Source organism: Perissodus microlepis, chromosome 16, assembly GCF_051167445.1.
Source record: "Perissodus microlepis isolate ML-2025 ecotype Zambia chromosome 16, ASM5116744v1, whole genome shotgun sequence".
Classification (NCBI taxonomy): Eukaryota; Metazoa; Chordata; class Actinopteri; order Cichliformes; family Cichlidae; genus Perissodus; species Perissodus microlepis.
Genome location: NC_140476.1, coordinates 12,129,346 through 12,156,119, shown reverse-complemented (window position 1 = coordinate 12,156,119; position 26,774 = coordinate 12,129,346). Strand labels below are relative to the sequence as shown.

General features: G+C 38.9%; 1 protein-coding gene across 1 annotated transcript in view; it reads right to left on the bottom strand.

Annotated features, from left to right (window-relative positions):
• The window catches only part of cps1 (carbamoyl-phosphate synthase 1, mitochondrial), a 62,155-nt gene that overhangs the window by 18,289 nt on the left and 17,092 nt on the right, over window positions 1–26,774 (bottom strand). Inside the window, exons 21-32 of the mRNA XM_084908152.1 lie at window positions 26,623–26,744; window positions 22,286–22,427; window positions 21,543–21,608; window positions 20,920–20,983; window positions 20,484–20,665; window positions 17,473–17,667; window positions 15,072–15,139; window positions 12,667–12,742; window positions 11,489–11,566; window positions 5,255–5,362; window positions 4,098–4,187; window positions 3,520–3,690 (exon numbers count right to left, since the gene is read on the bottom strand). Coding sequence (XP_084764278.1) covers window positions 3,520–3,690; window positions 4,098–4,187; window positions 5,255–5,362; window positions 11,489–11,566; window positions 12,667–12,742; window positions 15,072–15,139; window positions 17,473–17,667; window positions 20,484–20,665; window positions 20,920–20,983; window positions 21,543–21,608; window positions 22,286–22,427; window positions 26,623–26,744 — 1,362 coding nt within the window. The remainder of the gene's footprint in view (window positions 1–3,519; window positions 3,691–4,097; window positions 4,188–5,254; window positions 5,363–11,488; window positions 11,567–12,666; window positions 12,743–15,071; window positions 15,140–17,472; window positions 17,668–20,483; window positions 20,666–20,919; window positions 20,984–21,542; window positions 21,609–22,285; window positions 22,428–26,622; window positions 26,745–26,774) is intronic.

Genomic DNA, 26,774 nt, shown 5'->3' with positions numbered 1-26,774 from the left:
TTGAACTGGGGAGCGACACCAAACCATCATATCCTGCTCAAATGTTGTTTTCATGCTCTTTCTCCTCCTGGTATCATAAATACAAATGTGGTGTTATTCCTATGAGTTTGTATATGGAGACAGAAATGACGCAATAGGGACTTGTTAGTGAAAAGAAAAAAAAAAATAAAGAAACATTGCTTCAAATGAGGGGCCTTCAGAGAGAAAACGAGGGGCCTTCAGAGAGAAAACGGGCTGCAAGACTAAAGCTTGAGAGGGAATAAGACAGATAAATGACAGTGGTCTCTCTGATGGTAATAACATGTGTCTTGTGATGATACAGGTGGTGAGAGGGAATATACTGATCAAACACACTTTAGGGCACTTTTGCTGGATAATGGTTTTTTTTTTCTCCACAATCACACTCTGTCTGCAGTCGGGTTTGATGTTGTGGAAGAAACATGTTTAACAGGGCAAAAAAAGAAAATTAGCTCTGCTTTGTTAAAACAACTCAAATGCACCGAGGCAAGGTTTCAAAGAAGTCCCATATCAGTCAGGGGGTATGAAGCCTGTGTCATATTCTCCAAGTAAACTCTGGAAGTCTAAGCCTGGTGCGTGGAGAATTCAGAGCTCTGATTAATATTCTTTACCACTGCGCAGACTGGAAATTGAAAACTTTAGGTGGTGGGGAAGAGTTGGGGATTATGCCTGCGTGATTGGTTTCAAACTACAACCATTGTTACAGCAGCTCTGTTGTAATTAGTGAGAGAAATTACTTCAGAAAAAATAGCTTTTGAACAGCTGGTGACACATAAACGCTCTCATACCCAGTCTAAGAAGTAAGCCTCCCAGTTGGTATGAGAAAGCCAGGTACTATTCTCCTCATCGTGCCTAGGTATAACGATGAAGGAGTAATTGTTGTCTTTGTTATGTGAGCCAACGCAAGCTGTATTAGTGCAGCCTGCAGTACGTATAACAATACCATACATGTAAGGCTCTAAACACGAACTCATTTACAAACCATACAGGATAAGGATATGGCAATTAGGTATTTTTAAGGAAAGGTAAATGACTCTTTCACACAAAACACTTGTTCCCTTTAAAGTCACCATTGTGTTTGTGGTCTGATGCAAACTACAGGGGTTATAGGAGACCGCTAGAGAGATCTGTGAAATAGTGCAACCTGAAGCTCAGTGACAGCGAGGAGAAATAGACAGAACTACCACAGTATCATTGGATTGCCCTGCCCATTTGCAAAACAGAGAAGCTTCACCTCCATTTGTCCAAACTGGTGTTTTTGAGATTTCTGAGACAGCCAAAAATATGCAATATACTATACTCTATCAAATTATACTGTTTGTTCATAATGCATGTGCTATTTCATACTTTGAAGGGAAAATGAGATGTGCCTCTTGGCTTCATATTTGTTTTTCAGGATTAAACTTTACCTTAAAATTATCAAGATGTTACAAGATTATACCTTGTAATGTTAAAAACACTGGTTTCTCTCAGCACTGTTGCCTCACAGCAAGAAGGTCCTGAGTTCGATTCCACCATCAGGCCGGGGTCTTTCTGTGTGGAGTTTGCATGTTCTCCCATGTTTGTGTGGGTTATCTCTGGGTACTCCGGCTCCCTCGCACAGTCCAAAGACATGCAGTTAGTGGCATGCAGTTAATGGTGATAGGTGAATGTAAGTGAGAATAGTTGTCTGTGTCTATGTGTTAACCCTGCGACAGATTGGCAACCTGTCCAGGGTGTACCCTGCCTCTTGCCCTAAGACAGCTGGGATAGGCTCCAGCCCCCCCTGCAACCCTGAATGGATAAGCAGTAGAGAAAGAATGAATGGATACTATTTTCTTATGGCCCTAAAACCCAAAAGTCAGGATTATTAAGTGCAAAAAAAAGGGGGAAAAAAAAAGAAAAAGAAAAGAAAGCTGGTGTTAAGCTTGATCTCCAAATAAACAGCTGCATTTTATAACACCACAGCACAAATACTGTTGCTACTCAATTTAAAGAGGCTTTCAGTGTGCAAATAGAATGAAATTCAGAAGAACTAAATCATTTTTAATTCATTTGTTGCACTTTAGAGTGTTAACAATGACTATCTGTGTAATTTCTCAAGCCAGAGAGCTAACAACATGTTTTTGGCCTGAAGTGTCAGGCGACTGCTTTAATGTACACACATAAACACAAAAGTGACATCTGAAGAATTTCATGCAAGTGCATAATGGAACCATGGTTAAATTTCTATTACATTAGTGTGTACAGACTCTAATGGGCATGGGCTGAAATAATGAAAAATAAAAGCGGTTCCTTTGTCTGCTCAGCGATTCCATTTTTTCCTGCACAGAATGACACTGAACACACAATTACACAAGTGCGTTGGCAGCATTTGTGCCCACTGGCAGCAAAATGGGCTGAGCACAGGGTTCCATGGGCACACTGAAGAGAGCCCTGAGTACTGCCAGACTGGAGGGGAAAAAAAAAACACTACAAAAAGCAGAAGGGCTGAAAACAGGGTCACCTGACTCTTCGCATTGACAGCTGATGACCAAAGGAGAATTTAGGGCAGGCACTTGGGGGACATTTTGGCTGATCACAGGAGCTACTCTGTGGCCCCCTGTGGGTTGAATCACAGGGCTACTTGGGCTGCTCAACAATAGCAACAGTATATGTCAAAACCTTGCAAGCCTGGTATCCCAGGTGGTCAATTTTGTAGACCTCCTTGGACAGAGGCAAACTTTACACTACAGCAATGGAAAAGTTTGCAATGACAATCAGAGAGACCACACATCCCTAAGGGGGCCCCACCTGACTCCAGTCGCTCCCACTGCAAGTGGCGTTTCTGATTCTGTTTAAACGAACGTAATGAGTGAGGCTAGCCAGTGAAAAAAAAAGAAGAAGAGTTAACCTTCTGGGAGTGAAGAAAAAGGAAGACAGCAGTGAATAGAGCTGATAACAATTAAATATAGCTTTAAACACTGAATGGTCGTACTCTCTCCCGCTCTCCATATTATACATTATTGAGCTACACACGTCTGTTGCTACCACGGACGTCGCACGCTCGTACGTCATTGTCATGAGACACTCACAAACAAAATCACGGTTTAGTAACGCAGTAATGCAGCATGCTTACGGGAAAGTAACAGTATTCTAATTACTCTTTTAAAATAGTAATCCCTTAGTTTACTCATTACTTGAAAAAAAGTAATCGGCCCATCTCTGGTCCTAACACCATTTTACTATCAGTACTTTATTAAAATTTATTAATACTATCAATTAATTCGACCAACTATGAGAGGTTAGTAAGCTGTTATAGCCTACATTGCTTTTCCATTCTTCATGCTTGGACACAAAGACTTACAGAGAGTTGCAATTGTGCTTCCTCACTTACGCTTTCTTTTTTTAAAACTCATTTTGTCTATAATCCAATCCATTCTCTCTGTACCCTGAAAAACATCAAAATAACAAACAAAAACATTCAAAGAAAGCCAGTCGTGCATTTCCCAGCTGTAAGCTCATTTCAGTTTTCCTTCTTACTTTGATTCCGACGTAGTGCACGGGAATGATGGGTTTCTCGAGCGAGGGAAGGCTGGCCTCATCCAAAGGCTCTCCCACCATCACTTTGGTTGCCACGTTGATAAAGTCGACACCAATTGTTTTGGATACAAAAGGGAAGGAGCGTGACGCTCGCAGATTGCATTCGATCACCTACAGGATGCAATATAAAAAAATATAGTCATCTGAAAAAAGTTTTTTTCCCTTCTTTTTTTTTTTTTTTTTTTAAAAAGAAAAAACGATTCTTTCAGTATACCATTAACTTTAAATTAAGGTTACTTAGAAGATAAATAGAAATATATAGATTACAAATGCATAAATATACTATACAAATGGCCAGATTAGATACACACACACACACACACACACAAATAGTGGGCGTGCATGTGCGCTGTGGCTGAACACCAAAGCTGAAGGAAAGGTTGATTATTAATTCGGCCAGCTTTGCCAACCATTTTAAACAACAGGGGATTTCATTTTGTGAGTGAATTGCATTAGCTGAAACCAGGTGTGAAAATGTTAATCTGTCTTTTTAGTCACACACACAGAGATATACCTACCATGACATCATTGCCTTTAACCAGAAATTGAGTGTTAAATGGCCCAGAAATTTCAAATGCGTGCGCGATTTTTCGGGTGGCAATTTTAACCTAAAAGAAGAAGAAGGAGAAGACGAAGGGAAAAAAACCACACACTTAAAAATCAAATAAGACTGTTTCAGTTTGAACACAAATGGAGAACATATTAAAAGCATAAAGTGCAAGGTAAACTGCTTACTCAACATGGATTAAGAAAAAAAACCCAGTTTGAATCACTAAAGCTGCTTTCCATTCTGCCAGTTTTGATTTCCTCCTCCTTTTTTAAATTTTTTTTATTTATTTATTTTTTAATGGACAGATGCACCCTTTTCATCAGGATACATTTTATTGATTGGTTGCGTTTTCTGCTTATTCACACTGTTGTGTTTGTAACAACAAACAGGGATGGCAGTACCAGGTCTGGTTCTAACATAACGACATGTGCATGGGGCTGAAAAAGACCTAAAGCAGCGGTCCCCAACCCCCGGGCCTCGGACCGGTACCGGTCCGTGAGTCGTTTGGTACCGGGCCGCGAGAGTTGAGGCTCAGGTGTGAAATGTATGGTTTTCAGTGTTTTTATCGGTTTTCAGCGTTATTTTGTTATCGTTTTTATCTTTAACTCTGTTTTCCTGGGTCTTTTCACGTGTGTTATGAATAAATCGTCTTTTTTTTTCGGTACCAGTACTAGTTTTATTTTGTTGTATTTATCCGCGACACCTTAAAGGCCGGTCCGTGAAAATATTGTCGGGCATTAACCGGTCCGTGGCGCAAAAAAGGTTGGGGACCTCTGACCCTAAAGCAAGAGACACACATGAAAAGCTCATTTTGTACCTAAAACTGCAGGACTTAAAGTAATTAGTACAAAAGAATATAATATTCCAAGGCACATCCCCCCTCACTTAGCTATAAATGTGAAACTAGCTTTAAATAAATATCATAAAAAAAAAAAATCAACAGATGATCGACTGTTTTGTACACTGTTTCTTAAACTATTTGAATTATGGTCTCAATCTGGAAATTTGTTGAACACTGAATAATTTCTTTATATGTCATTTTTTGTGTGTCTATAACACACTGGACACTTTCTACAAGGGAATATGCAATGTGCACCGTGTCAACTTTAAGTTGACTTAACTGACCTTTTCCTGTGCCCCTTGGCTAATGGTCTGGGTTGGCAGCATTAGGGTAGCATCTCCAGAGTGCACCCCGGCATCTTCCACATGCTCTGTTATGGCATGAACCAAAACCTAAAAAGACACACCCGAACGCATGCAGAAACATTAACGGAGTAAACTGGGCACAGAATAACATTTGCAAGCAGCTCACAGCTCTAATATGACACAAATGTCTGTTCGAGGCAAACACTCCTTTCACAGCCTTGGTCTGTTGACCAAGAGAAAGTTTCCAAATTTAAAGAAAAATCGCCTCCAGATTTAATGTTTTCATACATACAGTATGCCACAACAGAAAACAGTAGCATCAACGTACAGGGAGCCACCTTGACGATGACGACTGCTGCATTGTGCATGTGGGAGAAACAAATAAATTCAGCAAGGTCAACACTGTTTAAGACAAAGGCCTTGTATTTGTTGAAACAATGTCTGAATAACTTCCAAAATTTCACCCAAAGGAAAGAAGATCTATATTGCCAAGCCACTCTGTATGTGTGTGAGTGCGTGTGCGGGTCTGTAAATGAGCTGCCGTGTCATTAGCTCATTTAAACTGCTGCTAACCACGGCATTCATTAACACTCTTCAGATAGAGCCTGTAATTAATACGTATTATCTCTGACTTTTTTACTCTCCCCCACACATACGCACACAGTCTAGCTTCAAGTAATGAGTCCTGTTTGGTATTCAATGAATGGACAGCTTGTTAATGTGATACTGAAGATAAAGGAGGGTCTGTATTCAGAGAAAGCAGAGTGAGAAAATCTACCATACAACTGAAGAGCCCACGTTCAAAATGACACCCTTGAAATGACTCTCACAGTCTAAACAATAGAAAAATAGACAAGGCGTTCAGGACAATTACCTTGGTGGCTCCTTCGCCTACTGCAGCTTAAACTGCAGATACAGTTATACAAGAATTAAAAAGTTAGACCACCAGCTTGTACTTTAATGTGAAATTACTGTAGCACTATGTAGTGTTTTCGTCTGCAAGGTCAGATTCATATGTAGGTGTCAGAGGTCAACGCTCACGCTTAAGTTTACTTTGAATGGGGTGACGTCATGCATTGTGGATCCATTTCTCCACTCACAGTGGTAATTCAAAAAAAAAAAAAAAAAAAAAAAAAAATCTTTTCAAGCCAAATTGCTTGTATTCATCTCCTCTAGCTTCACCCCTATACAGTCAAATTACCATATTAAATAAGGTGCGGGCAAGTTGGCATCAGCATGAAGGAGATGATCACTTCAGTGAACACTCAGAATAATATGATATGAAAAGTTACAGAATATGCAGGTCAATGTTTTTGTTTTTGATTAGGTAAATGCATTAGAGAAACATGCACTCCAGGCCTCGAGGGCTGGTGTCCTGCAGGTTTTAGATGTGTCCTTGATCCAACACAGCTGATTTAAATTGCTAAATGACCTCCTCAACATGTCTTGGAGTTCTTCGGAGGCCTGGGAATGAGAATGGATTCAGGTGTGTTGACCCAGGGTGAGATCTAAAACCTGCAGGACAAATGGTCTGAAGAAAAAAATATCAGGTGAGCAACAGTTCTCTGGAATATTGTCTTCTAAACAATGGCTACAAAAAGCAACTTTTGCTCACACTAACTCTTAGAGCTGATAAATTAAAAGCAACTGAAATAACCACTTGTTACACCGTAGGTTTGCAGAAGAGCATGGTTGAATGCACAACTGCAGAAGACCACAGTAGCTTCCCACCGGTTAAGAACAGAAAACTAACAATGCATTTCACAGACTCACCAAAACTGGACAGCACTGTTCAAGATTAGAAAAATGTTGCTTAAATGGTAGGGTCATGTTGCCATAAACAACATGAAAGCATGGATCCATCCTGCCTTGTATTAATGTTACAGGCTGGTGGCGGGGTAATATTTAGTGATGTGCGATACCACTGATTTCCTTTCCGATCCAATACCAAGTAAAATTCAGGGCGGTATCGACGATACTGATACTTTCCCACACACTCCAAAGGACACATTTTGGATCTTGTTTGCTGTATTGGTGTCACCCCTAAGAATTGTGCTGGTTTGGACATGCCTTTTTCAGACCATAAATTCGTTTTATTCAATGCTAGTTTCCCACTATACAAAAATAAACAAAACCGCTCAATTACTTTTAGAAATATTAGGGGCATTGATCTATCAGCTCTTTCCCATGGCATTAATAACTTACCTACCATTGATGCCTCAGCTTCCATAGACGACCTGGTATCTCACTATAACAATGAACTTATCAACCTCTTAGATACCTTGGCTCCCCAAAAAACTCGAACTGTTTCTTTCTCTCGCTCTGCGCCATGGTACTCATCTGAACTTCGCCAACTTAAAGCTACTGGACGCCGCCTAGAACGTCTCTCCAGGAAAACAGGACTTACTATTCACAAGGACATGTATCTCAGTCATATACAACACTATAAAGAAGCTATTCATCATGCTAAATCTGCTTACTACACCTGTTATTGAATCTGCTGAAGGAAGCACTCGCACTTTGTTTTCTACATTGCATAATATTGTTAAACCCCCAGATACCTTTGCCACCGTTTGCAACAAATTTATGGATTTTTTTATTTTTTATTTATTTATTTATTTTTTACACCAAGATTGAGAATCTTCATCAACAATTGCCCTCGTACTGTGAAATGGTCAATTGTTCTATCTGCATTTTTTGTCCTTCTCAGCTGTCATCCTCTCTATCCAATTTTGAACTTCCCACAATAACTCAGCTATCTTCCATAATTACTAACTTAAAGTCATCATCACGTAAACTTGATCCACTGCCGACAAATCTTGTTAAACTCTCATTCCCGTCTCTTGCCCCACTGATTGCTAATATCGTACACTCCTCTCATATCTGGTTCTGTTCCTTCTTCTCTTAAAACTGCAATAATAACTCTAATACTGAAAAAGAATGGTTCAGATCCCTCCAATCTAAATAATTTCAGGCCAATTTCAAATCTCCCTTTCCTAGCAAAAATTCTTGAAAAGATAGTGGCTGCACAGGTTCATCATCATCATCTCATTGGAAATAACTTGTACGAACAGTTTCAGTCCAGCTTCCGTTCATGTTACAGTACAGAAACAGCCCTAGTAAAAATCACCAATGATCTTTTGCTTGCAGCTGATTCTGGACTTATATCCATCCTCATTCTCCTTGACCTTACAGCAGCTTTCGATACCATCTCCCACCGCATCCTCCTTCACAGATTAGCATCTATTGGCATCAATGGTACAGTACTCGCCTGGTTTACTTCTTATCTCTCTGGCCGCTCACAGTTTGTTCAATTACTCCCTCACAGATCAGCATCTACTCCAGTTAATTCCGGTGTACCCCAAGGCTCTGTCCTGGGTCCTTTACTTTTTATCATCTATCTCCTACCCCTAGGTAATATTTTTAGGAAGCATAACATCCAGTTTCACTGCTACGCAGATGACACCCAGCTCTACCTATCCTCCAAACCCACAGCTACTCTCCCACCCACATCCATTTCTGACTGTTTAAGTGAAATCAAGGTCTGGTTTACTCACAACTTTCTTAAACTTACTGGCAATAAAACAGAATTCATTTTAATAGGCACCAGATCAAAACCGACATTGATAACTCTGTTGTCACACCCTCCCCTCAGGTTAAGAGTCTTGGTGTCATTCTCGATAGCACTCTGTCCTTCACAGCACATATAAATAATATCACTCGGTCTTCCTACTTTCATCTCCGTAATATTAACCGTCTTCGTCCCTCACTCACACCACACAGTACCGCCATACTTGTCAATGCTCTTGTCACATCTCGTCTGGATTACTGTAATTCTCTTCTCTATGGTTTACCTCATAAATCCCTCCATAAACTGCAGTTGGTTCAAAATACAGCTGCTCGTATTATTTCCAGAACTAGATCCACTGAACATATAACACCTGTTCTTAAACAGCTCCATTGGCTCCCAATTCACCTCCGTGTCAATTTCAAGATCCTGCTTCTCACTTTCAAAGCGCTTCATAACTTTGCTCCTCCATATCTATCCAATCTTCTCCATACATACTCACCCCCTCGCACACTCCGCTCTTCTTCAGCTTCCCTTCTGTCAGTTCCACCTGTTCGCCTGACTACCATGGGACTCAGAGCCTTTAGTTGTTCTGCCCCGAGACTTTGGAATGCACTTCCACTTGCTCTACGGACCACACACTGTCTCACCACTTTTAAATCACTACTCAAAACCCATCTGTTTAGAATTGCATACACCTGATCTGTCTTAGGCCATTTTTACCTTGCTCAGTTTTATATTTGCTTTTATACTTTTGACTGTTTATGTCTAAATTGTATCTACCGTGTTTGCTACATATACACATTTTTCTTATGTTTTTATGGTATTGTTTACGTGCTACTGTAAGGTGACCTTGAGGGTCTGAAAGGCGCCTATAAATAAAATGTATTATATTACAAAAACTGTTTCATTATATTTCATATATAATTGTAATATGTAATTGTAAAAATAATATATAGCTTCACAATGATTACAGGACATCAGACTACTTGTTCTTATTGCTTAATAATGCAGAATTATCATATAGAAATAAAAAAACAAAAAAAACAAAACTTGAAGTTGTGCCTATTTGAACACCTTGCCTGCCTGCAGCACTGAAGGACTCCGTGAGAGACGTCTGTCTCGCCCTAGCAGCACCTGTCTCTCTCCTCCTCTTCAGTTCGCCTCAACATACGCTCGTCATATTCTGTGATATGATTTACTCTGAGGTGTTTGACAAGGTTAGTGGTGTTGCCACAACACCTCACTGTCTTGCCACATGTATCGCAAACTGCGTCTTGGCTGTTTGTGGAGGTAAAATATGTCCACGCATGACTCAGCTATTGTTGTGAGTGTGCACGCCAAGGGGCTGCGACACATTTATACGGCCGTATTTCGCATATGACTATGAAAGGCGTAAGAGGAAGTAGTTCCTTCCAATTTAGATGATCCGAATGATATAGTTTCTTTCCATTGTGTTCCTGTTAATGATAAACTACAAATTTACCCCAAAGTACTAAAATATTGATATTTTAATATGAGAATCGATTCTAGAACATAAATTACTGGTATCGGAAGAATCGATATTTCAATATCGATCCGCACTTGCCACACACCGTAGTACCAGCTAAATATTGTTTAACCGCTACAACCTACGTAAATGTTTCTTATTGACAGTTTCCTTTATGACCACTGTTTACCTGATTACTGCTTCCAGCAAGATAATGCACCATGTCACAGATCTCAAATCAACTTAAACTGGCTTCTTGAACAACGTAATGAGTTCACGGCCTCTATACTCAACAGATCTCAATCCAATAGACCACCTTTGGGATGTGGTAGAAGATTTGTTGGCTGCACACAAATCTGCAGCTGAGGAATGTTTCCACAACACTGTTAAATTGATGCCATGAAGAATTAAGGCTGTTCTGAAGGCAAAAAGGGGGTCTGACACAGTACTAACAAGGTGTACATCCAGTGCATAACTGACCTTTCTGATATTGTATTAACTGGACTGCACTTTGAATTAGAGTTTTCCTTCAAGCAGTCATTGGAACAAGCTAAGTTGTGCATAGTTATTGTATGTGCATGTCATACAACAACAGCAGTTCAATCCAGTAACAAAGCAATGGAAAACTAAATCTGTGTGAACTGTCAGATTTAAAAGTCAGTATGTTGAAGCAGAATCATTTAAAAGTATCCTTAACTGATCCAATCTAAATAGAAAAAATAATTTAGTACCACCATTTTCCTGTACTTTGGTTTTAATATATTCCATTCTTCCATCAGATCCATCTGGGCTGTGATGTTTTTCATACAAGATGAATGAGATTAGCTCCACTTTATTTTTCTTCTAAGCTCAATATCTGTCCTACCCCTCAGTTTAAACTAAGGAATAATGGAAGACTGAATAATGCCAGGCTATAGAGACGAATAACAATGTTGTGAATACTATAAATGAATATATGTTAAAAAAAAGTACTGTCAATATAAATAAAAAAACAGAGTCCAGAACATTAGGACAGGTCATATTTTAAACAATGCCACACACTGTTTAAATAGTCTGGTACTTTGTGTGAGCACTGCAAGAACGTCATAATTAAACACTTAGCACATGTTGTATATTTAGCCTGTATTGCCAGTAATGCCTTTGTAGAGTAAGCCACCTTGCCATTCTTGGCCACAGCATCTACCTCCACCTCCCTGGCACCACGTATGAATTTGGTGATGACAACTGGATGCTCCTGAAAGAGAGTCACAAGCAAGGTTATTCATTTGTGGGGGAAAAACAAAACTCAGTTGTGTATATTCATATTGAGAAGATATGAATCTTATGAAGAGAACTTTTCAGTTTCTGGCCTAGTGCCAACATCAACGTAATTTTAGTTTTTGGATTCTACCCAGTTCTGAGGAAAGTCTCTCTTCTCCTAAATGCTTTACCATTTTTTGCCATCACTTGAGAAAGCAGTGCACAGTGGGTTATGGCAATTACTTTTGTTAACAGCTAGCCATGTGCCATTACATTACACCACATTGTACCCCGAAGAGGTGATGGCGAGTCACTGTAACATCTGGTCTGCCTCATTCAAACATAAGAAAAAGAGGTGACACTGCCCAGGTGTTGCATTTTTCTTTTATACACCGTAATTTCAACTTCTTGTCAGTCACATTGAAGAACAGGCAGTCAATGAACAGCACAACAATAATGTTGCTGGAGAGATTTGGCTGACTAGGGTTTGTTTTTAGCCAGGCATGGATGTGTACCCTCTTGCCATGCTTCAGGTCCCTAACACATTGCATACAGCGTCCACTTCCCTGGCCACCATCAGCATCAGGCGACACAGCAGACTGAACACCTGATCCCCGTAGCTTAAGTTCATCCATGTATGCAGATAAGATATTTCTATTTTTGCACACATTTTTCCTTATTTTGCTTTTAACTACAAGAGGCTGTGATTATTGCCTTGTTCCAAGTCTATTAAAATGCCATGAAAAGGTTTGCTTTGGTGCTCTGAAGGTGTAAAATGTGCATGTGTGTACGCATATAGCCCTAAGCAAAGGCCCTTGGAGGGGCCAACTGCCTCCAAGCTGCCTAGGTGTTCAGTGGAGTAGAGATGGGCACATAATACTAGTCAACAGCCGTTGCCAGCTGGTAGCATTAGTTAATTGAAAGCAAAGGGACAACTTTGTGCAAAATTAATGTGATTGTATGTGCTAGACAGAGACAGAGGGACCAGTAGAAAAAAAAAAAAAAAATAAGTAGGGGTGAGACATTAGAGAGTTTTATCGCAATATGTCTCTTTTGCAGGTGCAGGTAAGTACACACAGTTAAGAGTGAGCTCACCTGGGACACGTGTGCAGCCTCTTCCAAGAAGCGTTTCATCTCCTCTTCACCGTACACAACGTTCATAGCAGAGCCACTGGCACGATGCAGGCGAGGGAGAGAGAGTGAGGAAGGGAAATCAAAAGGGCACAGGAGAGGATGAGAAACAAGCAAAAGAGGAGAACATACAAGCTTCAAATGATTGTTCAAAAACACTCATTATCTCTCCATTGCATCACTATTACCATCAGGAACAAGGTCTGGAAACAGTTGAAATAAGAAGCGAGGGAGCGAGAGAGACTGGGAGAAGAACAGCTATTTAGGTCGAAAAGCACTCCAGGCTCTAGAAAATGAGTTCAGATCTTCATCATTAAAAAACAATGGATTTAGGCTAGTTTTGTTGTGGTTGTTGTTTTTGATTTTAGACTGCTAGCTGGGCTATCCTCCTGATAGAAAAAGCATGGTTGAGTGAAACAGGACGAAGGAAGGCCTCATGCTTGGGTCAGAGCTTTATACCTTAGCTCTCTGTAGCTTAGAGGCAGATATACTGTATGTCTAAACCCCAACACAAAACTGACCCTTCATTCAGGAAACCAGTGATATATTTATATCACATTTAAATGAAGGCATATAACTGACTCAGATGCCATCTAGTTTTTGCCTCACTATTCTCAGAACATTCAAATGTATCCAGCCATTAAGATTAAAGCTGTTCAGCGTGCTGTGTAAGTGCTGCTGAGTTAAAACTCGATGGCTTATGTGTCCAGTGTTGGCCAAAATCAAAAGTCAGCATTCTATTTAAACCCCCTAAAATGGCCACATGCCTGATGTAAAATGATCCTAATGTCTGACAGACAATAAGTTAGTTAGGGTTGGCCAGTTGGAAAATGCCAAAAACTCAGTCCAGCAAACAGACATTTCAGTTATTTCTTTAAGGTCTGTTTTAGTATTTCTGAGAAAGTATTAATTAGGTGCTCAGTTGTAAACCCTCGTTTGTTTACTTTCACATTCTGATGGGATTTCAACTTCCAAGACTTCCAACTGGCTCCCAGTCAGAGACATTTCACCATATCAGACACTTATTAAACAACTGGAATGCAATAAACTCACTTGATGCTTTTTTGTCCCCTCTCCCCCACTAATAAAAGCGACTATGGTAACTCACCCACACAGATGATATTTCACACGCGTAGCAAATCTTCAGGACTTTGCATTTGCACTTGGTATTTTCAAGAAAAGCTTTTGCAGCATTTGTTAAAAGCAAAGAATGAGACGATGTCTCAATCTTTCTGCTCTGGACTCACATCTCAGATGCATGTTTAAAAGACGCGACCTTCATAAAATGGTAAAACTACAGACTAGTTTAAAGTCTGCTTTGCTTGTCACAGCAGTAACAATACTAAGGAAATGTTTACACAACTAAATGGAAAGATTAAGTTAAATATGCAAATAGTATCACTTTTGTTGTTCGTGTGCACATTTTACTTCTACAGAAAACTGAAGTATTATTCCGACAAGGATGAGAGTGTTTAGTGTATAAATCTGTGAGTATCTCTGCATATGTACTGAGGCTGAGCAGAACACTCAAAATATATTAGCAAGCATGTCAGAGGGAAAAAAGTGAAAAAAAGCTGTAGGGATGCTAAAGATCAGGATGAGTTCATCGAACACTGATGCTACGGAGAAGAGAGGAGCTTCCACTCCACTGGTATTCAACAGAAGTCACTGTATGTGGATTATTATTCATTTCATTCGATCATAAACGGTATGATTATAGTTCCTTCAACATCAAACAGAAGCACACTTTAATACTGGTACATATCACTTGACTGAATTACATTAATATTGCCTCGTGCACAAAACTCATGGGTTTCCCACAGTCCCCTGCACTGAACAGACAAATCCTGTTTAAAACAACATCACAGCTTGAATGTAGAAACATACGTTTTCGGTGACAGCAGACTGCCTGCCGAATCCAGGGTGCCATCATGACACCTTCTGGACAGAAGTGTCACTGCATGACTGAAGCAGCGTTTGAGTGAATGAAGTTCATTAATCATCATAACTTAAAATGTGTTTTATTCATCTAGTAATTACGCTGTGAATTAGCTGTTAAGAAATTCCATTGATTTCCCTCTCAAGTCTCAGTAAAACCAAGGGTGCACTTAGTGTGTATTTATTTAGGACAGAAACGTGGCACAAGATAAATTCTGATTAGATTTTATACTTGCAGGCCACGACAGTATATTTTTTGGAAAAAGATGAAGCAAATTATCTAAAAATATCTATATATTTTAAAGTATTAAGGATTAATATGCAACATTTACAGTTAAGAGACTGCTGATGGAATAAGAGAATCTGAACTACCCCAACCTTCGTGATGGGAAACGAGATTAGTCTGGTTGTTATGATATATTAAAACCTACCTCAGAACATAGGAGGGCCTCAGCAGACAGGGATACCCCACCTGGTTAGCGAAGGCAAACGCGTCTTCCTGTGAGGAGACAGAAGTGCACAGCAGACGTATTATAGTTGGGCCAGAAATCAAAGGGAATAAGCTGCCACAACTCGGAGCTCCACATATAAATGTGCATCTTGAAGCTCCAGTGACACTGCACTAAAATTTTAGAAAAACACATCTGTCAACTGAAGTGGGATTTTTTTTCCATTTCTGCAATTTTACATTTTGTAGTAAACAACTTTAATTGAAACAAAGGTTTTAAAATCCAGTTGATATTAGGGGAAGGGTTGGGGTTGCTAATATAAAGTTGGACAGGTGCTTTCAAATGCAAACGTTCATCAACATCCAGTGCAATTTTGCTTTTTATAGAATCAAAGTTCTGAAAGGTTCTGCATATTAGCTGTTTAGGACATCTGTGTAAATTACAAATACATCGGTTTTGGAGGACACAGTGAAAAAATATTTTATTCCTTTAACATACTAAAATGTGTTAACAGTGTTAAAAACTCTAAATGAGGGAGAATATTTAGTCCAGACATGACAGTTTAACCAGAGTATCAAAGTACATTTAATAATACCTAGATTCATCTGACTTGTGTAACTACTATGTTGTTGTGGTTGTTGTTGCAATAAGAAAGCTTATTGATTACAGACACATCAGATAAAAGACTAAATATCAAAACAAGGAATTCTTGTGCTCATCCTCTTAAATCTTTTATACAGCAAGCCCCTGTTTTACCTTTTCTCAGTTCAAAAACACACATTATACTAGTGTCTCATGAACAAAGGGTGTACTCCCATATCTGCGAAGAACAGAACAAATCAAGCAAATACAAGGGGGAAGATAAATGCTCCAAGAGTGAAAAAGCATGGGGCTTACATTCATCTCCCTTTTGAACCCTCCCCTCTGTCATGAAAAGAGTGAACGAAGAAATTGTAGGAGTTGTGGACAGAGTCTAGAAGCAAAAGCAAGGCTGAATGTCCTCCTCCTCCTCCTCCTCCTCATCATCATTATCATCATCGTTCTCTCTATTCTGTTTCACTGCATGTCTGGCCTTTTTCTCTCTCTATCATTACCCACTGTTCACTCACCAGGTGAAGTACCATTTACCAAACAGAAAATAGCTTCCCAGAGATGCAAGAACCATCTCCCTGAGGCTCTCCTGGAGTTATTCCAGCCAATTAAAAACAAACCGTTTCTCAAAGACTGGCATGAATATAGAATATACGCAAACCTTGGAGAGAAGGAACTCTATCTGTGTGTGTGAACTAGATAATCACTCCTCAGTGGTAACTGAATACAAGAGCAAAGGTAATGGAAGAGACATTTTAGCACCGACTGCAGACATATTTCCACAGTGCTCCGCATGTTCCACAGAGCAGTCTGCCAGTGTTTCATTCAGATGGAGCCAGGAGTGAGTATAGCCAGCCAATTACAAGAAAAAGACATGCACGTAGTAGTGAATAGTACCTTTGTAAGGAATATATTTTACAAATAATAAGCATGTGTGTAGAAAATTCTTTCTAAATATGAAAAATAATGCTAATTGATAAATCAGAAAAAAGGTATTTCCATGGTCAAATATGTGCATCAGTAAACTGTGTGGGGTTTGATGATCTTAATATTTTTCATAGTTTCGAAATTTCTCATCCAAACACTGATTGATATTCATAGAAGGAGTTCCCTGTAAACTATCAAGATCGTCTTATAGAAACGAAGCAAAACTCTAAAAGAAAATATACAGCTGTCATAGCTGAGCAGACATCACTTGGCTGAACCTTGTCAAAATAACATTTCCAATCACTTTATGTTCTCTGCCTCAGCTGACAAGCAAAACCTTGTTACAGTTTCTCCAGGAACTGTTTTACACCATGTTTTGACTCTGAAAACTTTTTAAATGGCTGCAATATTAACACACTTTCCACAGCAGAGCTGTAATAAATCTAGCAATGTATACAGGTAAATGTCTTTACATGCTTTGACTCAAAATATTGCCTTAAAATCTTTGCCTCAAAATTGTTAACTGCAGTGATAAGTCGCAAATGTCACTCTTGCATTTTGTGATGGCGAATATAAGAAAGCATGTACCACACAAACTGAAGGAAAAAAAAAGTTGAGAATGCTAACTAGTATTTGAAGTGCCATTATGTGTTAGGGCAAGTCTCATATATAAGCACCAACTCAAAATTAAAACCTCTTTCAATACATTTTGATTTTCTTTTCCTTTATCAGAAATAATTAATGGTATAATACTGATCCTTGGGCCACAGGTAAAGAGTTTGCTGAGAAAAATCTGCATCCCAGCATTGTACTACTATATAACTTTGTCACATCAATAGTTCAGAATTTGTGAGTTTCCTCTCACCAGGGAGCTCAGGGCCCTCCATGGGGCTTGGGCAACCTCGAGGTCATCCAGGATACTGGAGAAGACTGAGCGCTCTTCAGCTCGGTCGATCTGCAGGGGGCTCGTCCCGAGAATCTTCACCCCACTCATGTGCAAGGGGACGGCTAGGTTGTTAGGAATCTGACCTCCCACTGATACGATGCAGCCAGAGCAACCCTGGAGAGGAGTAAATAGAATAAGAAGAATGCAAAAGATAGCAGACACTAAATCAACTAGAATACTAAAACAAGAAGAGGAAGAAAAGACGGGAGGAGGGAAACCCTCCCTATAAGCCAAGATCTACATTCTGAAACCACATACAATTATTCTGACCTCTGATCACAGTGAAAATATGAGACAAGCACAAAGAGTTGATCTTGGTCGTGCCATGGGTTTAGTTATCACCAGGGAAGATGCATGTGTGAGAGTGTGTGTGTGTGTACGCGCTCCTTTTAATAACAGCGTGCAGCCCCTTTTCCTGTCTAGCTGATCCAAGGGGGATGCTGTTTCCATGGCAATGCCAGGTTGTATCTCTTCATTATTCATGGCCTTGCTCTCCTGCTCCTGTCCAGGGTTTATCTCCATGCTCTAATGCCATATTTATCACACACACATATACAAACTGTAGCTGTGAGAGAGGGATTGATGGTAATGCTATCTCCTTGAACAAACAAACACTTAATCACACTCTGATCCCATCTCAACTTTAACTGGATTACATTTCCCCTGCAAGGGAAAGTCAGCGGACGCAAGTATACAAACAGAACACAACATAAATACACAGGCGCCAACAAACCTATACACGGAAAATAGCAGGGAAACGTTGCCCTTGAATATTCTTTGACAACATCTGAGTCACCTTAACACACACACACAAAATTGCAAAAGAAAGCAAAAATAATGCATCATTATATGCATGATACTAATCAAGCCTAGTTATATATGTGAAATCACATTTCAGTTCTTCCAGCAACCTTAAAGTGGACCCATTATGCTTTTCCTCATTACACACGGCCAAATGAAGAGGTCGGTCTGTGAGCCTAAAGTTTTCAAGCAGTTTTTCCTCTTTCCTACTTTTGAGTCTTTATGACATCAAAGAGTCGGGACATCCTTAATATAGGCATCTCAGGCACATCGCTCTGGCGGAGGGCGCATCACTCTTGCTAGGGACACAGTAACCCTGTCCACCTGTTGTTCAAATTGTTTGTTTGCAAAAGGGCAATGAAGCAGAAGAACGTTAGCTTAAATGGGAGCTAAAATGGCTCATTTCAGACAGGATGAGGGGCTGTATAAGGCTCAGAGTAAGATATATAAAGTTAAGAATCGTGCAAAGTACTTTTACTCCAAGTACAAAAATATGGAGATGGAAGTGAGCTACATTTAGAATGCTAACTGTCAAATAATTTATTTATAAAAGTCCACAATACACTGTTCATTTGTTTTTGTTCATAAAATCATCAATCCAACAACCATTTACCACTTCTCCATGTCCAGGTTGCAGGGGTAAGAGTCTACGCAGAGCCCCCAAAAATCTCCCCCTGCCTAGCCACTGCTTCTAGCTCATCTTGGGAGTTGCCAAGGCCAAGTTAGTCCATAGTGTCCTCAGACTGCCCTAGGTTTATTGATGGTAAGGCATGCTTGAAACACATCACCTACGTGAGCTCCGATAAGATTTCCTAGTCCTGATTCTCAATCCACCTCAGCTCTTCCTCGTAATGTGGAGCAGCAGCATCTCTGACCAGGTTCCTAAAAGACCTAGCATCACACCCTAACTCGAGCTTTACCACTTGTATGACCCATCTTTTTTTTTTTTCCCAGTTACTCATGACTAGAAGATGTGGACAGTAAGAGTAGGATCATAGATCAACCTATAAATCCAGAAATAACCATTTAAAAAAAACAAAAAAAAAAAAACAAAAAAAAAAAAACCCACAAAAAAACAAAAAAAAAACCAAACAAAAAAAAACCCAAAACATCTTCATTATGCAATGTTGCATTATGTAAAAAAAAAAAAAAAAAAAAAAAAAAAGCAGAAACAGATATTTTAGAAATATAAAAACATACTAGAAATGCTTAAAAAATATTAGAAATATATATAAAAAAAAAAAAACAAACCCACGCAACACTACAAAAGAAAAATGTCCATTCACTGCCAATTCAATTTTTTCCCCATTTAAAAGAGTTATGTTAAGCTGGTTTTTGAGGCAAAAATTTGGTGTGACACATAAAGAGTGACAAAGCTGCTTGCTTAACCGTTTTCTGAATTCATATATAAGAATAAGAGAAAATTCAGACAGTGGTGGTTATGTTTCATCCATGCCACTCTGAGCAGAGAAGGTATTTTTCCCCCAACACTGCGGCGATCTACTCTGTGGGTAGTCCAATGGTAATAAGTCACGGTCACGCTGCTAATGTTTGATTTCTATATATTTTTCAATAAAGAATTATTCTTCAGCAGTGCAGAGAAGTTATTATGCCATTATACGAGTGCTTGTGTGCTGGTCTCGGATTATAAATCTACTTGCCAGTATTATCGGGCAAACATTTAAGTCCACGAGTGCACTCTGCCTTTGATATAGCTGTCAAGATTGATTTCTTTAATAAATATGCATTATGTACTTAATCAATATAACTGTTTATGGGAAATTTAAATTGGTTGCAATGCAATATTTAAATCAGATTCCACAGTTTACATATGAATATAATCGTTTTCATTGACAAAACCCTTTAACATATTGGTGACCTGCCCAGGGTCTACTGCCTCAACACTCTGAGCTGTGGTAGGCTTAGAGTTTCAGATCAAAGCAGGGCAGTACATTTATCTTTGGTATTTTCAGTAATTCAACATTTAAAGTTGTAGTATGTTTGGTTTGGACAGTGTCTTAATTGTATTGCATTAAAATATTTGTTCGTTTACAAAAAGTAGAGAAATATGTGTATTTTGTTTGAATTTCCACAAATGAAAAAAGTCACGTGTTCGGTAGTGTTTTAACCTCCTGCTGGGTGATATCCAGAATGCGTTCCAGGGTCAGTTCTTCAAAGTAAAGGCGATCACACTCATCGAAGTCTGTGCTGACCGTCTCTGGGTTGTGGTTTACTACAACCGTCTTCTTGCCCATTTGTCTCAAGGCTCTGATGCTGGACACTGCACACCAGTCAAACTCAACGCTGCTGCCTGGTGGTCAAATGGTTGATAAATAGGTTGGCCATCAAAGGAAGATCACAATTTCAAAATTAATTTCATCCTACAAAGTTTTAACTTGAAACAAAATGCAGCAAGTTTCAGTTATATCCCTTCTGGGTAAAAAACACTAGACACAAGAGAAATAATGAAAAATGTACATCTTAGAAGTAATAGTGCTATTTTTATTATCACATATTGCAATAAATAAATAAATAAATAGACAAACTGTTTATTATTACACTCACCTATGTGGTAGGGTCCACAACCAAGAACCATAATTCCCTGGTCTTTAAAGTCCAGATCGTGCTCCTAGTAAAGCAGACAAATCAACGATAGACTCTTGCATACATAAACCATGTTTTAGCCTTATTTTGCTGCCAAATTTTCTTTCATTGTCTTCTCAAAACAAATAAGAAAGTTAGCCAGTGGATTAATATGAGCATTTACTAGTAAATATACTAGTGTTTGCTCATGCTACAGGATTGTTTGGACTGTGATTTTATTCTATTGTTAGGTTGATGCTAGGCAACATAGTGATATAATTATATATTTTTGTGGATTTAAAATTTTAATTAAAATGATGTGCTTTTACAAAGTGTTCAAGGTGGATAAATGCTACAAATGGGTCATTTTAGCCCATTTGTAGATGCCTACCAGGCCACATGATGACATCATAATATCAGATTTAGATAAGAACCTAAGATGTTCCTGTGTGTTCATTTTGTCTATTCAACTCCTGATAGTGAAAAAAGTTTATAGGCAAACAAACAAACTGTGTGCATCACATAGTAAGAGATACAGTAATTCCATTTTATACATTCAATAATTGTATATTTACAAACGACTTTGTTTTTCCGAGACCACATACCTGACCGTGGTAAGTACAATACAGGTAGTTGGTCATTGCTGGGTACTCTGCAGCCAAAGTGTCAATCTAAGATGAGAGAAAACAAAATGTTAAAAATGGGGCATTAAAAAAAAAAAAAAAAAAAAAAAAGATTACTCTCAACTACTACTCTATAACGTAATCATAATGGCCGAAATGGGAGTACACCAGTCTGAACATTTGGAGACTCTCTCCAGAACGAAGAAATTAGGCAACTGCTCATTTTTACGAGGTTTACCACGATACCGCATAATGAGTACATTCACTTTGCAGAAGATTATCATGTGTATTAACTTCAGTATGTGGTTAAAGACAGAACATGTACTAGCTGATGATGTATTAAATAAAAATAAATTTGGACCACTAAAAAGTTAGCCTTTGAAGCTGATATAGCTTCATCCCTTTACGCTTATGAACTCTGCTGTTGTCCCGGCCCTGTAAAAAACATGTTTCATGCCACGCTGGTGAATTGGATTTGCAGATGTTAATAATTTAGTCACCTGCTTCAAGAAATACAATTTGGACAAAGGACATGTCAATACAGACTGAGATGCAAAGACAACTTTACTGACTCTCTCGCTATATGCACTTTTTATGCTTCCCTTTTAAATATATTTGTAGCCAGAGGATAGTTTTCTGTTGAGGTGTGTGTATATCGATTAGCCAGAGTCAGTTATCTGAGCCCATCTGGTCTCTACTAAAAGGATCAGCCCAGTAATGCTCACCTGTTTGACCCAAGGTCTGATGCCATAATTGAGCCTCAGCTCTCTTGCTACTCCCTCATTGCAGCCTAGAATCTGACCAACCTGCCGGTCTGAGAAGCCGTCCTGCTTGGCCTTTAGCAGCATCCCCTTGGGGACTGTGCCACTGTGGGAAAAGATAATCGCAGTGGTAATTAGGCAATTTTGCTAACCATTCTGAATCTTAAAGACTGCCCACAGTTTGACACATTTTAAACGTGAATCCCTGCAAATGCCAGACATTAGTATGAGAAAAAGAGGAAAACGTCCATAGAACCATAGAAATAAGAAGGTGAATCCAGTAAGTGGGTCATGACTAGCTCACTTACCCAGCAGCGGAGACCACAGGGAAGCGTCCACCTCAGAGCAATCAATAACAAATTGACAAACAAGGTGCAAAGTTGTGGGAGCATTGGGCTGGCAAGTGCAGCCATTTAAAACCCATTTGAATCAATAAAACCTCCACGTGAGCTGTAAGGTTACACAGATAAATAGCAGTGGGAATAAAGTTGGGAATCGGAAGGTGAATTCTGAATTGTGGTAAGGCAAGTATGTGGTTTGTGTGCAGAAAAGTCACAATCAGGAATACAACACAGAGTGACATCTGAGAAAGACAAAGGAATAAAAAGGATGTCTTATTCCTATTTACATTTTTACTTATTAAGTGATACCATGCCTTGCACAATTTACTTGCACTGATAGACTGCATATCAATTTTCTATTGATATAATAAATCCTCTTTAATAATAATCCCCTTTTAAAATGATTTTGATCAAAGAATTTATATCAGTTGGCATACTACCTATTGTGATGGTAAAACAGTATATAATCTGTCAATAGCAATGTTTTACACATCAAGACATAAAAATTCTCTTTAGTCCATATCAGGTCTTAAAGATGAGGTAAAGGCAACCTGAGATGTGTGAAATCATGACACATTAAAACAAAAAAAAAAAAAAAAACATATTGTAGACAAACACTAAACCAAAATTCAGAGGGAAAAAAGAAATAAGAAATAATAAGTACACCTCGTGCTTCAATAGTTTGTAGAGCCAACTTCAGCAGAAATAACTGTCAGTAATCATTTTCTGTGTGACTGCTAGTCTCTCACATCATTGTGCAGAAACTTTGGCCCACTCATCTGTTGCGGGGCGTGGTTTGTGGCGCGGCTGCGTAGTGTTAAAGTTTGGAAGATGTGGTCCGTTCCGTCATTCTCCTCTCACATCATCTTTACCATGTTACTTCAGTTCATAGGGGCTTTTGGGTATTTGTTTATGCACAGCTCTCTTAACGTCCCACAACACCATTTAAGTCAGGTTGAGTGTTGAATCTGGGCCATTATAACACCTCAACCCTTTTCTTTTTCAGCCATTCTGTAAATATGCTAGTGTGCTTGGCAAACTTGTTCTCTTGCATGACCAGTTTCATACAAGCTTTAGCTGTCCGATAGATGTCATAATTGACTCTAGAATACTTTGGTATACAAAGGTGCTCGTGGATGTCCAGGTCCTGTGACTCCAAAACAAACCTTAATCACCAGCCCTCTACCACTACTCTTGACAGCTGGTATGAGCAGTTTATACCAATATGCTTTTTTTTTTTTTGTTGTTTTCTCTGCATGTGATGCTGTGCATTATAGACAAACATCTCCATTTTGGTTTCATTTCCTAAAAGGACATTGTTCCTTGTCTTGTGGTGTGTTTACATGCAAACTTAAGAGGCTTTCCCCTGGCAACCCTCCCTAAAAAGCCATACTTGTTCAGTTTTTTTTTCCCCCCTAATTGTACTGTCATGAACTTTAACATTTAGCATGCTAAATGAGGCCCGTAGAGTCTTAGGATGCAGCTCTTGGGTATTTTCCAGTTTTTCTGAGCATTGCACGGTCTGACCTTTGAATTTGCTAGTACGTCCACTCCACTGTTTTTTTTGTTTGCTGAAATAGTTTTCCACCTGTGAATAATCTTTCTCACTGTAAGAAAATGAATGTCAAACAGCCACGTAACCCTTCCCAGATTGATGGGCAGCAAAAGGTGACTCTTTCACATCATTGCTGATGTCTTTTGTCCTTGTTAACACACACCTGAATGGTCCAGACCTGCAAACTGCTTTCATACAGGTTTGTCCACAGGTTTTATAAACTGTTTTATTTATAGTTTTATAAACTTCATAGATTCGGCCACACCTGATGATGACCAATAATCATGTGCAATGGCAAAGTAATATATTTAGTATTATTCAGTATTTTCTTCATAAGTTTCTTTTTGGATTTGTATTTCATCTGAGGTTGCATTTACCCAATTTTAAAACTGTCCAGGAAGAATTCTAATTATGTCCTGACACATAAAACCTTAGAATTTAAAGAGAATGAACTTTTTTTACCATGACTCTGTTAGCTTATCACAAGATCCAAGGTAGTGTGACGGATTCTGTTATTAGTAAGTACTCAAGGAAAAATGGCCCTTTTAAATTTGTTTTGTTTACATGTTGTATTGAATTTTTTAGCCAGCTAAAACATGAACTATAATTGCAACATTACTGCAGTAAAATGACAGAGGAGGTAGGTAAAACCGCTCCAGTGCATGATAAAATATTAAACTTTATTAAAACAATACAACATTCCACACATTAAAAAAAAAAAATAATATAAAAAAAACACCACATTCTAAGTGTTGAAAGTATTCTTTTTAGGATGTATGCAAACTTCCATTTGCTTCCTGATTCAGTAATGAGTTAAACTGAACAGATGATTATGCTGCCATAAAGTTGATATTGACTTTATCATCCAACTCCCACCAACAAAGCAACAAGCAAATGTAGCAGTATTTCTTTAACTCAAGGTAGAGACAATAAAGGATTCTATTTTCCTGGTAAAACACTGCCTTTTCTCCCTGCTCCTTATCTGAATTATTTATAACCTTATAGCGTAACAATATTGGAAATGTCAAGTGTGTTTTAACTCCCACTGCACGTGGCTTTGCTGAGAAATAACAAACCCAAGAAAGGGGAGCGGCAAGTCAGAATCAAAGGAAAGACATTTGATCCCAAAGCTTGGCTGTGTTGTGAGCAATTTTGTCTGGAAAAGCAGTTTAAAGAATGAAGAAAGCCCCTCGCATGCCATGAACCAATGTGAATAGACCATTGCGCACAAATAAAACACTCCACCATATACTTGCCCGGAGCCATTGCGGCTATGTGTGAATAGAAAGTTGCCATGTATTCTGACATATTGCAAAGACACATGAACACACATTATGTTTTCCAACTCACTTTCCCTTGAAGTTTAAACTTTTAAATTATTACATTTACATTTGTGTGCATAAAATGCATTAAATTGCTAGGGACTGTCTGTGGTTTATCTATACCCAGGTATCCATGGCAGCATGATGCAATTTTAATTTATAGAAATGCAAGTACCAATAAAAAAAATAAATAAAAAAAAAAGGACTCAATACTACATTCATATTGACTTTTGTGCAAACAACTTTGGAAAAATAGAACAAATGGTCAAAAGTAAGCTTTCTTTGGAAATGTTAACACCATTGCATAAAAGCATATAATGCGTAATGTAGCAACTTTTGCAGAAGTCTCAACATGTTCTCTGTCTGAGCCCGACTCCTTCTTAGAGGACTGCAGAGTTACATTATGCAGCCAGTGCGTCTTTTTTCACTAAGCCAGCAGACCAAATAAGACAGCGTGCAGTACGTGATGCAGTGTACAAATAAGGATTAAAATATGTTGTATTATATTTTTTCCTTATGATTTAATTATAATTACCCTTCAGTCTAGAGGAAAAAAAAATCTTACGCACACAAAGACTGCTAAGCAGCAGAGCATGAAGCCCACCCGTGCTCAGCACCATACTCCATCAGTCTGGCAGCAGACTAACATTTTCTGCCCATCCCCATGTCCCCTGCTCCAGAAGAAGTGAAAACTACAACAACACTCCGTGTGTCAGGCTGTAGCAGTGGGTGCCCACCAAACGGCCAGCCATTAATTATTAAACAGCAGAGTCGGAAGAAAGCACCAGGTAACCTGTGGCTGAGCAATGATAATTCACAGAGGCTTGGATTTGGGCTGTCCAGGTAAGAGCTGAAGGGCAGAAGGACAGGAAAGAGAAAGAGGGGGAGAAAGGTAGTCGCGAGGAACCCTGAGAAAGAATGAAAGAGACTGGGGCTTATCTAATTTGTGGGCACCGTTTTTCATGTTTCTATCCACACCCATAAACAAATAGACGGCACATCTACTTTTTTTTTTTTTCTCAAAATGTACATATCTATTTAAGTAAGTTCAAGTTACTTGAATAAACACTCTACATGCTTTACCTGTTGTAGTTTGCAAGATGTTGCTCCACTTCTGTTATTCCATGAAGTTTGTGGAGGAACCACTTATCTATGGCTGTCAACTGGTGGATCTGATCAACACTCATCATGCCACTGTAGAGGGCCTGAGAAGTAAAAGCAAGAAACAAAGAACG